The following is a 13,797-nucleotide window of genomic DNA, read 5'->3' on the forward strand; positions in this document are numbered from 1 at the left end:
GGAGGGATGACACGTGGTATCTTCTTTACTCTGTGGGGGACCAACCTGTCGATCGGCATGGCGTGGCTTGCCAGCCATGCTGACAAATACCTGACCCCCTGACAGTTGTTGGTCCACTTGGAGATTTTATATTCTGAACCTGGAGTTCCTTTACTAGCTGTGGGTCGTCTCCTGCTGCCCCCATTGGTGCGTAGGCACACCTGACAGGACACCCACACACACATTCATTAGCTCAATCTCCCACATGGTTAGTACTCCACATGTGTCCAGCCAGAACTCTTTGAACCCTGTTTGTGGTGCCAATTGTTGTGTTTGGAAAGTATCAGGTTCAGTGGGTTCACAGAGAGACTAATCTGTATGGACACAGTGATACAATCAAAGGTAACTTTATTAAACACACGGGAGATAAACAGGGGAAGATGTCAAATACCTAATTACTTATTACTAAACAACTATATAGACATTCGTATTGGACCCAGTTTGACTTCGATACCAGTGCTATCTTCTCCATGCTCCCGCACAGGTACACACTTCACAGACAGTGACTTTCAAACACAGTCCCAATGCTCTGTACCAACAGGGGTGCAACTCTCTGCAAGCACTGATCTATTGCAGTACTACGGCTCCACTCAGTGTAGTGCACACCTTACCCACAACTCCACCGCGATGTCCACAATAGCGACCAGGTGTGGAGCGATGTTCAGAATTTGGACCAAGAGGCAGAGAGAAAATGTGGCATGCATTGATCTTTATATTGTTTTAAGCTAGATGCCTGGCCAATTATGACACTGAGTCATTTAAATGAGCCAATGGTAAGGTGTGTCCTAATGGGTGACTGGAGTCCAACCTTGATTGGCAGGTGATGCGACTTCCAAATAAGTTTCAGACAGGGACCATCCATAAACCACAATGTTCCAGATAGATAGGGAGGCCATGTTTTCCTCCACAATCCACATGTAACAAAAATCCAACAAACTTTAGAGCACTGATTCCTACTGATTTATAATTTTGTAAGACATTTTCCCATTGCACTCAAATCTTCTCACAATGAAGACCTATATGCCTTTAAAGGGCAAACACAGGAAAAAACATTTTTGTATTTTATGCACATGACAATGAATGGAATCTTGATCGACACCATCCAGCTGCTGCACCTCCATGCTAACTTGTAGTTTATGTAAAGGACATGCAACTCTTTATTTCCTAATAACTAGCATTTAAAATATACTCAGCATTTCTTTTTTTTCTGTCAAAATATCTGTCGATAGCAATAAATTTTTCCACACTGTAGTCTATCATTACGGTATGACTTTAAGTATTCAAGCGCAATTTTGGTTTTAAGTAAAGGAAAATATTCTTGTAGAGGGTATGCCGGTTTAAAGAGATTCAATGGATGAGAAGAATAAGAAGTGATCTCATTAAGACACAATACTTTGATATGATGGATAGGTGCCAGCCTTTATATGAGATTCTGTTGTAATATGATCAATGTTCCCACAAGGCTTTTAACCATCAGGCCATCAATCAACCCTTTCTGATTATAAAAATTGAATCAAAAAGGGTGTCTTATCTTGTTCTATTGATCTAGGAAACTCTCTAATATGCTCCATGAATTGCCCTCCATGCTGCTACTGCTTATTTGGCTTGTGTTATCTATCATATTCTGTTGTTGCACACACTTCTAATTTTCTAATTTGAACTAAATCCTAAATTACAATTTCTTTTTTGGTCTCTTTGCATAAATATTTTCTGGCCTTTGCTGTTCTTCACCTGCAACCAAACTGATTCTATTTCTTGTTTTTTTGAGCTAAGATTCTTTTTTGCCTTTAACAAATTTGTAAAAATTATAGCTACCCACTTTTATTATAATTTTGTTTATCTCTTCTGAATGTTAAATATGCTTGGATATTTAATTGCCAACCTTTAGATTGTACCTATTTATCTCTATATATTGTATGGAGAGGGGTGAAGGGAAAGAAAAGGAGATTGGAAAAGGGACAGATGAAGAGCAAAAAAATGCAAAGAGAAATTAACAGTTTAGCTTGTTTCCAGGATGAGTTCATTCCGTCCTTCCAGTTTGTCACAAAAATTACTTCACAATTGAGTTATTCTATAGTGTGATTCCATATCTCTTGACAGCACTTCCACTAGATGTTTTATTTCCGACACTAACAAGGTATCGAGGATTTGTGCACAAAGAGAGAAGAGCTGAACCAGCAAATTCTCCAGGAAGAAGAGGAGAAGAACAAGTTGCAGAATGACATCCGCATTTTGACAGAGAAACTTACAAAGGTGAATGAGAGCCTGGCACACAAGATGGCAACCCGAAATGAATTTGATAGAACTATTGCAGAGACAGAAGCTGCTTATATGAAGGTGGGTGTAAAACCTATTGGAATATCTTACCTGGAATCATATAAAACAGCTGAAAAGTGTCTACAGAAAAATCAAGATACATAATCAAAACACTGACAAAATGCTTGGCATGTATTCAGTGTTTTTTTTTGGATCTACATTATCTTACATTTGAGTTCACCATAGATTTTATTTCAGTGGGTCACAACCATTGACATTTAAAACCTTTTTTGAGAGCAGGCTTTTTTTTTAATCCCTGGGCCATGCAGTAATGTCCATAGGCTTGGAGAGCAGAAGGCTGAAATTGTTGCTGGCCTTTCTTGGACATTACAGCTGGGTATTTACAGTGTGGATGACTTGACAACACTTCTACAAAATTCCTGCTCTGTATTGAAGCAAATCTTATTTTGACAGTTAAAATGCCTGACCTTGCCTGAGATTTTTTCCAGATATACATTTCCTCCATGTAGGTCCCATCTAAACAATTAGAATTTGACTTACTCTTTTCTGTGTCAACTTTATTGGACCTTCGGTGAAGTGGTTTCTCAAATCACTCTCTCATGACAACTGCTCCCCTTCTCACTTCATTATTAGATTTGGGCAAGGGAGGGATATTCTGATAAAGTTCCTAAACATGGTAGAGGGAATGAGGGATCTGTGTGTCTTTCCAGATGCTCCACCCTCAAGTGGACCAAGCATACTTGAGTTGGGGAGGCGGGGGGAATAAAACTAGAAACACTGGGAGTACATGGAAGGAAAAAATACATGGACATCAGTGGACAGAGAAATTATTATGTCCAACAGTGAACAGAGTTCACATTTTGGGTCAATGACCTTTCATTGGAAGTAGGGGAAAAAGAGAAAGCTAGGGATCATGATGTAAGGAAAGGGGAAGAAAAAATGAAAGGGAAGATCTGGAAGGAAGAAGAGACTGTGTGGCATTGTGGTGCAGCTAGTGAGCCATTGTCTCAGTGCCAATAGTTCAATCCTGACTACAGGTGCTGTGTGAAGTTTGTAAGACCTTGTGGGGTTTCTCTGTGTGTTCCAGATTCCTTCCAAATCCCCAAACTGTGCAGGTTGAGAGGTTAATTGACTGCTGTAAATTATAAAGATGAGTTTTCTGTAGGGGAGGGGGCAAGTTAATGGGAATGTGGGGAGATTAGAATGACACAGTGGGCTGTTGGGCCTCTGTACTGTATCACCTGACTCTAAATATCAAGAAATGGTAAAAATGTTGGATAAAAGGTTAGAGGATAAGTAAAGAAAGAATAGGCTAGTCTAGAGCAGCCATTCTCAACCTTATTTTTGGCTATGGCCCCTTAGTTTATGGGCTCCCTTCCCTGTGAAAGTCGAGTTTAATTGGTTTCTTCTGTACCACTCCTGCCAACTACACAAAAAAAACATTAAAAATATTAATGTTAAGCAAGGTGAAAAGGAAACAAGGCTTTTACTCTGAGAAGAACAATTGTATATAGAACAGCCCATGATGTTGTGTTGACGTACCCAAAAAATCTAAACTCTCCCTCCCTCATAACCCTCTATTTTTATTCCATCCATGTTCCTGTTTAAGAGTTTCTTAAATGCCTCTATTGTTCCAGCATCCACCACCATCCCTGGCAATGCATTCCAGGCACCCACAACTTGCTGCGTTTATTTTTTAAAAAAACTTACCTCTGATGTCCCCCTCTAAACTTTTCTTCCTTCACTTGTAAAGATGACCTCTGGTGTTTGCTACTCCCACCCTGGAAAAAAGATGCTGGCTCTCTACCTTATCTATGCCTCTCATAATCTTGTAGACCTCTATTAAGTCACCTCTCATTCTTCTTTGCTCCAAAGGGAAAGCCCTAGCTCTGCTAACCATGTCTCATAAGAAATATTTTCCAACTCAGGCAACATTCTAGTAATTCTCTGCACCCTCTCCATAGCTTCCGCATCATTCCTGTAATGTGGTGTTAAGCACTGAACACATTATTCCTCTTGTGGTCACACCAGAGATTTATAGAGCTGCAACATTACCTCATGACTCCTGAACTCAATCCCCTGACCAAAAAAACTCAGCATCCTATAAGACTTTTTAACTATCCAACCAACCTGCACAGTAACCTTGAGAGAACTATGGATTTGGACCTCAAAGCCCCTCTGTTCTTCCATACTGTTAAGTATCCTACCATTAGACATGTACTCTGCCTTCAAAATGCATCACCTCACACTTGGATTGAACACCATCTGCCACTTTTCAGCTCATCTCTGCAGCCTGTCTATATGATGTTACCTAAGACAACCTTTAACAATATCCACAATACCTCCAATGTTCACTGCTAGATCCCACTTACTATTCCCCCCGCTACTTCCTTATCCTCCTACATCTCTCCCTACTCTACTCCAATCTCCTCCTCTCTGACCCCTCTTCTCCCCAACCCTCAGACCTCATCTCTTTCCCCCTCTTACCCTCCTCTCCCCCAACCTCTTCAACCCCCCTCCTACTCCCTCCAACGTCCCCCACCTTCCATCTCCACCCTTAGACCTCCCCATCCCTCCTCCTCCCCCCACGGCCTCCTCCCCCGCGGCCCTCCTCCCCCCGCGCCCTCCTCCCCCCGCGCCCTCCTCCCCCCGCGCCCTCCTCCCCCGCGCCCTCCTCCCCCCGCGCCCTCCTCCCCCCGCGCCCTCCTCCCCCCGCGCCCTCCTCCCCCCGCGCCCTCCTCCCCCCGCGCCCTCCTCCCCCGCGCCCTCCTCCCCCCGCGCCCTCCTCCCCCCGCGCCCTCCTCCCCCCGCGCCCTCCTCCCCCCGCGCCCTCCTCCCCCCGCGCCCTCCTCCCCCCGCGCCCTCCTCCCCCCGCGCCCTCCTCCCCCCGCGCCCTCCTCCCCCCGCGCCCTCCTCCCCCCGCGCCCTCCTCCCCCCGCGCCCTCCTCCCCCCGCGCCCTCCTCCCCCCGCGCCCTCCTCCCCCCCGCGCCCTCCTCCCCCCGCGCCCTCCTCCCCCCGCCCCCTCCTCCCCCCGCGCCCTCCTCCCCCCGCGCCCTCCTCCCCCCGCGCCCTCCTCCCCCCGCGCCCTCCTCCCCCCGCGCCCTCCTCCCCCCGCGCCCTCCTCCCCCCGCGCCCTCCTCCCCCCGCGCCCTCCTCCCCCCGCGCCCTCCTCCCCCCGCGCCCTCCTCCCCCCGCGCCCTCCTCCCCCCGCGCCCTCCTCCCCCCGCGCCCTCCTCCCCCCGCGCCCTCCTCCCCCCGCGCCCTCCTCCCCCCGCGCCCTCCTCCCCCCGCGCCCTCCTCCCCCCGCGCCCTCCTCCCCCCGCGCCCTCCTCCCCCCGCGCCCTCCTCCCCCCGCGCCCTCCTCCCCCCGCGCCCTCCTCCCCCCGCGCCCTCCTCCCCCCGCGCCCTCCTCCCCCCGCGCCCTCCTCCCCCCGCGCCCTCCTCCCCCCGCGCCCTCCTCCCCCCGCGCCCTCCTCCCCCCGCGCCCTCCTCCCCCCGCGCCCTCCTCCCCCCGCGCCCTCCTCCCCCCGCGCCCTCCTCCCCCCGCGCCCTCCTCCCCCCGCGCCCTCCTCCCCCCGCGCCCTCCTCCCCCCGCGCCCTCCTCCCCCCGCGCCCTCCTCCCCCCGCGCCCTCCTCCCCCCGCGCCCTCCTCCCCCCGCGCCCTCCTCCCCCCGCGCCCTCCTCCCCCCGCGCCCTCCTCCCCCCGCGCCCTCCTCCCCCCGCGCCCTCCTCCCCCCGCGCCCTCCTCCCCCCGCGCCCTCCTCCCCCCGCGCCCTCCTCCCCCCGCGCCCTCCTCCCCCCGCGCCCTCCTCCCCCCGCGCCCTCCTCCCCCCGCGCCCTCCTCCCCCCGCGCCCTCCTCCCCCCGCGCCCTCCTCCCCCCGCGCCCTCCTCCCCCCGCGCCCTCCTCCCCCCGCGCCCTCCTCCCCCGCGCCCTCCTCCCCCCGCGCCCTCCTCCCCCCGCGCCCTCCTCCCCCCGCGCCCTCCTCCCCCCGCGCCCTCCTCCCCCCGCGCCCTCCTCCCCCCGCGCCCTCCTCCCCCCGCGCCCTCCTCCCCCCGCGCCCTCCCCCCCCCGCGCCCTCCCCCCCCGCGCCCTCCCCCCCCGCGCCCTCCTCCCCCGCGCCCTCCTCCCCCCGCGCCCTCCTCCCCCCGCGCCCTCCTCCCCCCGCGCCCTCCTCCCCCCGCGCCCTCCTCCCCCCGCGCCCTCCTCCCCCCGCGCCCTCCTCCCCCCGCGCCCTCCTCCCCCCGCGCCCTCCTCCCCCCGCGCCCTCCTCCCCCCGCGCCCTCCTCCCCCCGCGCCCTCCTCCCCCCGCGCCCTCCTCCCCCCGCGCCCTCCTCCCCCCGCGCCCTCCTCCCCCCGCGCCCTCCTCCCCCCACGCCCTCCTCCCCCCACGCCCTCCTCCCCCCACGCCCTCCTCCCCCCACGCCCTCCTCCCCCCACGCCCTCCTCCCCCCACGCCCTCCTCCCCCCACGCCCTCCTCCCCACGCCCTCCTCCCCCCACGCCCTCCTCCCCCCACGCCCTCCTCCCCCCAAGCCCTCCTCCCCCCAAGCCCTCCTCCCCCCAAAGCCCTCCTCCCCCCAAGCCCTCCTCCCCCCAAAGCCCTCCTCCCCCCAAAGCCCTCCTCCCCCCAAAGCCCTCCTCCCCCCGAAGCCCTCCTCCCCCCGAAGCCCTCCTCCCCCCGCGCCCTCCTCCCCCCGCGCCCTCCTCCCCCCGCGCCCTCCTCCCCCCGCGCCCTCCTCCCCCAAAGCCCTCCTCCCCCCAAAGCCCTCCTCCCCCCAAATCCCTCCTCCCCCCAAAGCCCTCCTCCCCCCAAAGCCCTCCTCCCCCCAAAGCCCTCCTCCCCCCAACGCCCTCCTCCCCCCAACGCCCTCCTCCCCCCAACGCCCTCCTCCCCCCAACGCCCTCCTCCCCCCAACCCTCTTCCTCCCCCCAACCCTCTTCCTCCGCCCCAACCCTCTTCCTCCCCCCAACCCTCTTCCTCCCCCCCAACCCTCTTCCCCCCCTCACCCTCTTCCTCCACCCAACCCTCTCCTCCCCCCCACCCTCTTCCTCCCCCCCAACCCTCTTCCTCCCCCCAACCCTCTTCCTCCCCCCAACCCTCTTCCTCCCCCCAACCCTCTTCCTCCCCCCCAACCCTCTTCCTCCCCCCCAACCCTCTTCCTCCCCCAACCCTCTTCCTCCGCCCCAACCCTCTTCCTCCGCCCCCAACCCTCTTCCTCCGCCCCAACCCTCTTCCTCCGCCCCAACCCTCTTCCTCCCCCCACCCTCTTCCTCCCCCAACCTCTTCCTCCCCAACCCTCTTCCTCCCCCCAACCCTCTTCCTCCCCCCAACCCTCTTCCTCCCCCCCAACCCTCTTCCTCCCCCCAACCCTCTTCCTCCCCCCAACCTCTTCCTCCCCCCACCCCTTCCTCCCCCCAACCCTCTTCCTCCCCCCAAACCCTCTTCCTCCCCCCAACCCTCTTCCTCCCCCCCAACCCTCTCCTCCCCCCCAACCCTCTTCCTCCCCCCAACCCTCTTCCTCCCCCCAACCTCTTCCTCCCCCCAACCTCTTCGTCCCCCAACAAACAACCCTCTTCGTCCCCCCAACCCTCTTCCTCCCCCCAAACCCTCTTCCTCCCCCCCAACCCTCTTCCTCCCCCCCAACCCTCTTCCTCCCCCCAACCCTCTTCCTCCCCCAACCCTCTTCCTCCCCCAACCCTCTTCCTCCCCCCAACCCTCTTCCTCCCCCCAACCCTCTTCCTCCCCCAACCTCCTTCCTCCCCCAACCCTCTTCCTCCCCCCCAACCCTCTTCCTCCCCCCCAACCCTCTTCCTCCCCCCAACCCTCTTCCTCCCCCCAACCCTCTCCTCCCCCCCAACCCTCTTCCTCCCCCCAACCCTCTTCCTCCCCCAACCCTCTTCCTCCCCCCAACCCTCTTCCTCCCCCCCACCCTCTTCCTCCCCCCCACCCTCTTCCTCCCCACCCTCTTCCTCCCCCCCCCTCTTCCTCCCCCCACCCTCTTCCTCCCCCCACCCTCTTCCTCCCCCCACCCTCTTCCTCCCCCCCACCCTCTTCCTCCCCCCCACCCTCTTCCTCCCCCCCACCCTCCACCCCCAACCCTCTTCCTCCCCCCCCAACCCTCTTCCTCCCCCCCAACCCTCTTCCTCCCCCCCAACCCTCTTCCTCCCCCAACCCTCTTCCTCCCCCCAACCCTCTTCCTCCCCCAACCCTCTTCCTCCCCCCAACCCTCTTCCTCCCCCCAACCCTCTTCCTCCCCCCCCAACCCTCTTCCTCCCCCCAACCCTCTTCCTCCCCCCAACCCTCTTCTCCCCCCCACCCTCTTCCTCCCCCCAACCCTCTTCCTCCCCCCAACCCTCTTCCTCCCCCCCAACCCTCTTCCTCCCCCCCAACCCTTCTTCCCCCCCACCCTCTTCCTCCCCCCCAACCCTCTTCCTCCCCCCCAACCCTCTTCCTCCCCCCCAACCCTCTTCCTCCCCCCCAACCCTCTTCCTCCCCCCCAACCCTCTTCCTCCCCCCCAACCCTCTTCCTCCCCCCCAACCTCTTCCTCCCCCCAACCCTCTTCCTCCCCCCAACCCTCTTCCTCCCCCCCAACCCTCTTCCTCCCCCCCAACCCTCTTCCTCCCCCCCAACATACTCCACCACACTAACCCCTGCCCTTGGTTTTTACTATCCCTTCTGACCTTACCCTCTCTGAGACAGAGTACTCAGAGGCCTCACCTTCGACCCCCTCCACCATCACCTCAATGTGTTCCGCGCATGCTACGATACTGAACTATTCTTCTATTGCCTCTGTCTCCGGGCTCACGTTCTTGACCATGATTCTACACTCAAGACACTTTCTCCTGCTTCAAGGCTTCTTTCTCTTCCTCGACACCTCATCCTGGCCATCTGTCCACTCTAGACTTTTTATTTCCAACTGCCGCCGAGACATCAACCATCTCCATCTCAACTTTACCAGTGCCCTCTCGAGTTCAAACCTCACCTCCTCTGAATCCTCAGCCCTCCACTCTCCACAACAATACCAACCTCCCATCAAACCTGCAGACAAGCATGGTGCTGTTTTGGTCTGGCACACTGACATCTGCCTTGCTGAGGCCAGTCTACAGCTCTCAGACACCTCCTCCTATTGATCCCTCCCACAGTACCCCACCAGTACACATCAAGCCACTGTCTCCAAACCATCACCTCGAGTCACCTCCCCTCCACTGCTACCGACCTCATTCTCTCCCAGCCCCGCTCTGCCAGTTTCTACCTTCTACCCAAAATGCACAAACCCAACCATCCAGGCAGACTCAGTGTTTCTGCTCTTGCCCCACCAAACTAGTTTCATCCTACCTATCTTTTTTCCCCTGATCCAATTCCTCCCCACCTATATCCGCGACACCTCACATGCCCTCCATCTCCTCAATGACTTCTGATTCCCCAAACCTGTCTGCCTCATCTTCACAAATGGAGGTCCATTCCCTTTATACCCTCTTTCCCCAACAAAAGGTCAGAAAGCACTTCACTTCTTCCTGGACCAAAGACGTGACTAGTCAACGTCCACCAACACATTCCTCCGCCTGGCAGAACTTGTCCTCACTCTAAATAACTTTTCCTTTAACTCATCCCACTTCCTCCAAATTAGAGGAGTAGTCATGGTACCCGCATGGTTCCCAGCTACACCTGCCTGTTTGTGGGCTTTGTGGAGCAATCCATGCTGCAAGCCTATACAGGCAAGACCCCTCAACTCTTCCTCTGGTATATTGACGATACATCAGGGCTGCCTCATGCACCCATGATGAGCTTGAAAACTTTATCCACTTTTACCATGATCTCAAACTGACCTGGTCCATCTCCAATAACACTCGGCTTCCTGGATCTCTTTGTCTCCATCTTGGGAGACGAGCTTTCGACCGACATATTCTACAAATCCTCCAACTCCCACAACTACCTGGACTAAACCTCCTCACACCCTGTCCCCTGCAAGGATTCCATCCCTTTCTCTCAATTTCTCCATCTCCGCTGCATCTATTCCCAAGATGAGGTCTTCCAGTCCAGAGCTTCTGAAATGTCTACCTTCTTCCACAAATGTGGTTTCCCCTACACCACTATCAACTCAGCCCTCACCCACATCACCTCTATTTTCTGCTCATCTGCCCAGGCCCCCTCTGCCCCCAGACGCAACAAAATAGAATCCCCCTCATCCTCATCTACTATCCCACCAGCCTCTGCATCCAACATATTATCTGCCGGAATTTATAGCACTTACAACAGGATCCCACCAACAAACAGACACATTTTTCCTTCTCCTTCCCTCTGTCTTCCACAGGGACCACTCCCTCCGTGATTCCCTTGCACTCTCATCCCTCCCCACCCATCTCATCCCCGGCACCTTCCCCTGTGCCCACAGGAGGTGCAACACTTGCACCCATACCACCTCCTTCACCACGGTCTGTGGCCCCAAACAGACACTTTTGCAACACTTGCACATCCAGACAACTTACTTACTGCATTCAGTGCTCCCTTTGTGCCATTTTCTACATGGGTGATTGCTTTGCTCACCACCTCCCCCCATTTGCAACAACAGCATCCTCCCAGTAGCCAACCATTTAATTCTGAATCACACTCCCACGTCTCTTCATGGCCTTGTGCACTATCCCACCCAGACCACCAACAAATTGGAGGAACGACACCTTACTTTTCGTTTGGGCACTCCCTCGCCAGATGGCATTAACATTGACTTTATTGCTTTCCTCTAAAGCTGTTTGCCCTTTCTTTTCTCCCACTTTCCTGTCTTTCTAGTTCTTCCACCCACCCAGCCATCTCTCCTCCCCCTCATTGCAGCTGTCCCCTCCCTCCTTTCTCTGCCTATCATATCTTGCCTTTGCCATCCTCCTTACCACCCCCCCACCTCTACTTTTCTGTTCGGATGCCTGTCGTCATTTTCTCATACTTTGATGAAGGACTCAAGCCCAAATGTGGGTTATTATCTTTGCCAATGCTACATAAAGAATAATGTTTGACCTACAGAGCTTCTCCAACATTTTGTGTTTTTATTCCAATCTCCGTATCATCCACAAACTTATAATGACCCATCCCTCTACTTCTTCGTCCAGGTCATTGATAAAAATCACAGAGCACGAGTCCCAGAAGAGATCCCTGTGGAACTCCACTTGTCACTGACCTCCAGGCAGAATAGACCTGCTACTCCTCCTTCTTTCTACTTTTCACAAGCAAGCCAATTCTGAATCCATACAGCCAAAGTTCCATGTGGTTCTCATGCCTCATGTCTTTCTGAACTAGTCTCCCGTGGGGAACCTTGCCAAAAGGTAAAATCTATGTCCACAACATCTACCACCCTACCTTCATCAATTTCTTTTCTTATCTCCTCAAAAAACTCAATTGGGCTCATGTGGCACGAGCTTCCCCTCACATACTATACTTGAGAAGATTGTACTTCTCTAAATGCTTGTAAATCCAGTCATTAAGAATCCTCTGTAGCGGCGGCTACACTGCTCCTGCAATAACACACGCAACCAGACGGGTTGAGCTCAGTGAGCAGAATAGTTTATTGCAGGCTCCTGGGCTGCACTTATACTCCCAGCCCGGACCTGGCTGAGAACCGTGCTGGAGGGCGCTGACATCATCCGGGCAACATGTGGTCCCCAAGCACGGGTTTTGGCCGGATGCCCCGCTGCGTGGCTTACAAGCGGGGCCGGTTCGCCTGCCTTGTGGTGAGCTGCCACACAGCCGCCGCCCCCCACTCCCCCAGAACCGATGCCAACGTTCTTTTTGCTGGGTGGCCTCGCTTCTTGGGCTGGGCAACGACCACAGGCTCGGTGGGATCAAGGTGTGCTGGCTTCAGCCTGTCCATGGTAAACAGCTCATGCCTGCCGCCCAAGTCCAGCGTGAATGTCGAGCCAGAACGCTGTATAACCCTGTATGACCCCTCGTACGGTCGCTGCAGAGGTGTCACGGTCAGGCCCCGCTGAACGAAAACGAACTCCACAGAAAGCAGGTCGCCAGGAACGTGAGTTGGGTGGGTGCCATGCCTGGGTGGCGGTGGGCGTTTGAAGGAGTCCAAGTGTGCCCTGAGGTGAGGAAGTAGTTCATGCAGCGACCGCTGAAGATTGTGAGGTGCATTGACGAACTTACCAGGTAGTGCCAGCGGCGCACTGTAGACCAGCTCAGCTGATGACGCCTGCAGATCTTCCCTGGGAGTGGAGCAGATACCCAGGAGCACTCAAGTCAGTTCGTCCGTCCATTTGTGACCAGTGAGGCAAGCCATGAACGCTGACTTAAGGTGGCGGTGCAGATGTTCGACCAGTCCATTGGCCTGCGGGAGGTAGGCCGTGGTGCGGTGTAGCTGTATCCCCAACCTGTTGGCGAGCTGTGTTCAGAGCGCAGATGTGAACTGGGCGCCCCGATCGCTGGTGAGGTGAGCCTGGATGCTGAACCAGGCAACCCAACCATGCAAAAGGACTCAGGAGCAGGAGTCAGTGGAGGCATCTGGCATCGGGATTGCCTCGGGCCAGCAAGTGGTGCAGTCCACCACCGTAAACAGGTAACAGTTGCCCCGTGAAATGGGTAAGGGCCCGACGATGTCCACGTGAATGTGGCTGAACCGTTCCTGGATGTGCTCGAACTCCTGTAAGGGCGTCCTGGTGTACCTGTGTACCTTGGACGTCTGGCAATGGGTGCATGTTCTGGCCCAGCCCGCGATCTGCTTCCGCAGCCCATGCCATACGAACCGTTCTGCCACCATCCGGACCGTGGATCTGATGGACGGATGTGAAAGGTCGTGGATGTGATGGAAGACCTGCCTGCGCCACTGCTGCGGAACCACTGGCCGCGGGGTGCCCAAGGAGATATCGCACAGGATGGTGCCTTCACCGCTCGGAGTCGGGAGGTCTTGGAGCCGCAGGCCGGTGATGACGGTCTTGAAGGCCCTCATCTCTTCATCAGCTTCCTGGTCCTGGGTTAGCTGGTCGAAGTCAAGGACGGGTGTCAGCACGCAGATGGCCGGTCACGAGAGTGCATCATCAACCACATTGTCCTACCCCGCCTTGTGTCGAATGTCGGTGGTAAACACTGACACGAAGGAGAGGTGATGCTGCTGGCGGGCCGATCAGGGATACTTTGCCATCGCGAGCGCCTGGGTGAGGGGTTTGTGGTCGGTGAAGATGGTAAAATTCCTCCCCTCCAAAAAAACAGCGGAAATGCCGCACCACCAGGTACATGCCCAGAAACTCGCAGTCGAAGACGCTATACTTGCGTTCCGGCGGGCAGAGCAGGTGGCCGAAGAATGCCAGCGGCTTCCAATGCCCATTCACCTGCTGCTCTAGGACGGCACCGACGGCTGTGGCAGAGGCATCGACAGAGAGTGCCATATGCAGGTCGGTGTGCAGGTGGGCGAGTATGGCGAGGGCGTCCTTGGTGGCCTCTAATGCGGTGCAGGCTTTTGGGTTCCAAGTGATCGTCTTGTGCTTGGCTGC

The 13,797-nt window shown here is 55.9% G+C and overlaps 1 protein-coding gene across 1 annotated transcript in view; it reads left to right on the plus strand.

Moving 5' to 3' along the window:
• Positions 1-13,797, plus strand: part of ssna1 (Sjogren syndrome nuclear autoantigen 1) — a 40,858-nt gene that overhangs the window by 8,948 nt on the left and 18,113 nt on the right. Inside the window, exon 2 of the mRNA XM_069934547.1 lies at positions 2,177-2,376. Coding sequence (XP_069790648.1) covers positions 2,177-2,376 — 200 coding nt within the window. The remainder of the gene's footprint in view (positions 1-2,176; positions 2,377-13,797) is intronic.

The sequence above is a fragment of the Narcine bancroftii genome, chromosome 1 (genome assembly GCF_036971445.1).
Source record: "Narcine bancroftii isolate sNarBan1 chromosome 1, sNarBan1.hap1, whole genome shotgun sequence".
Taxonomy (NCBI): Eukaryota; Metazoa; Chordata; class Chondrichthyes; order Torpediniformes; family Narcinidae; genus Narcine; species Narcine bancroftii.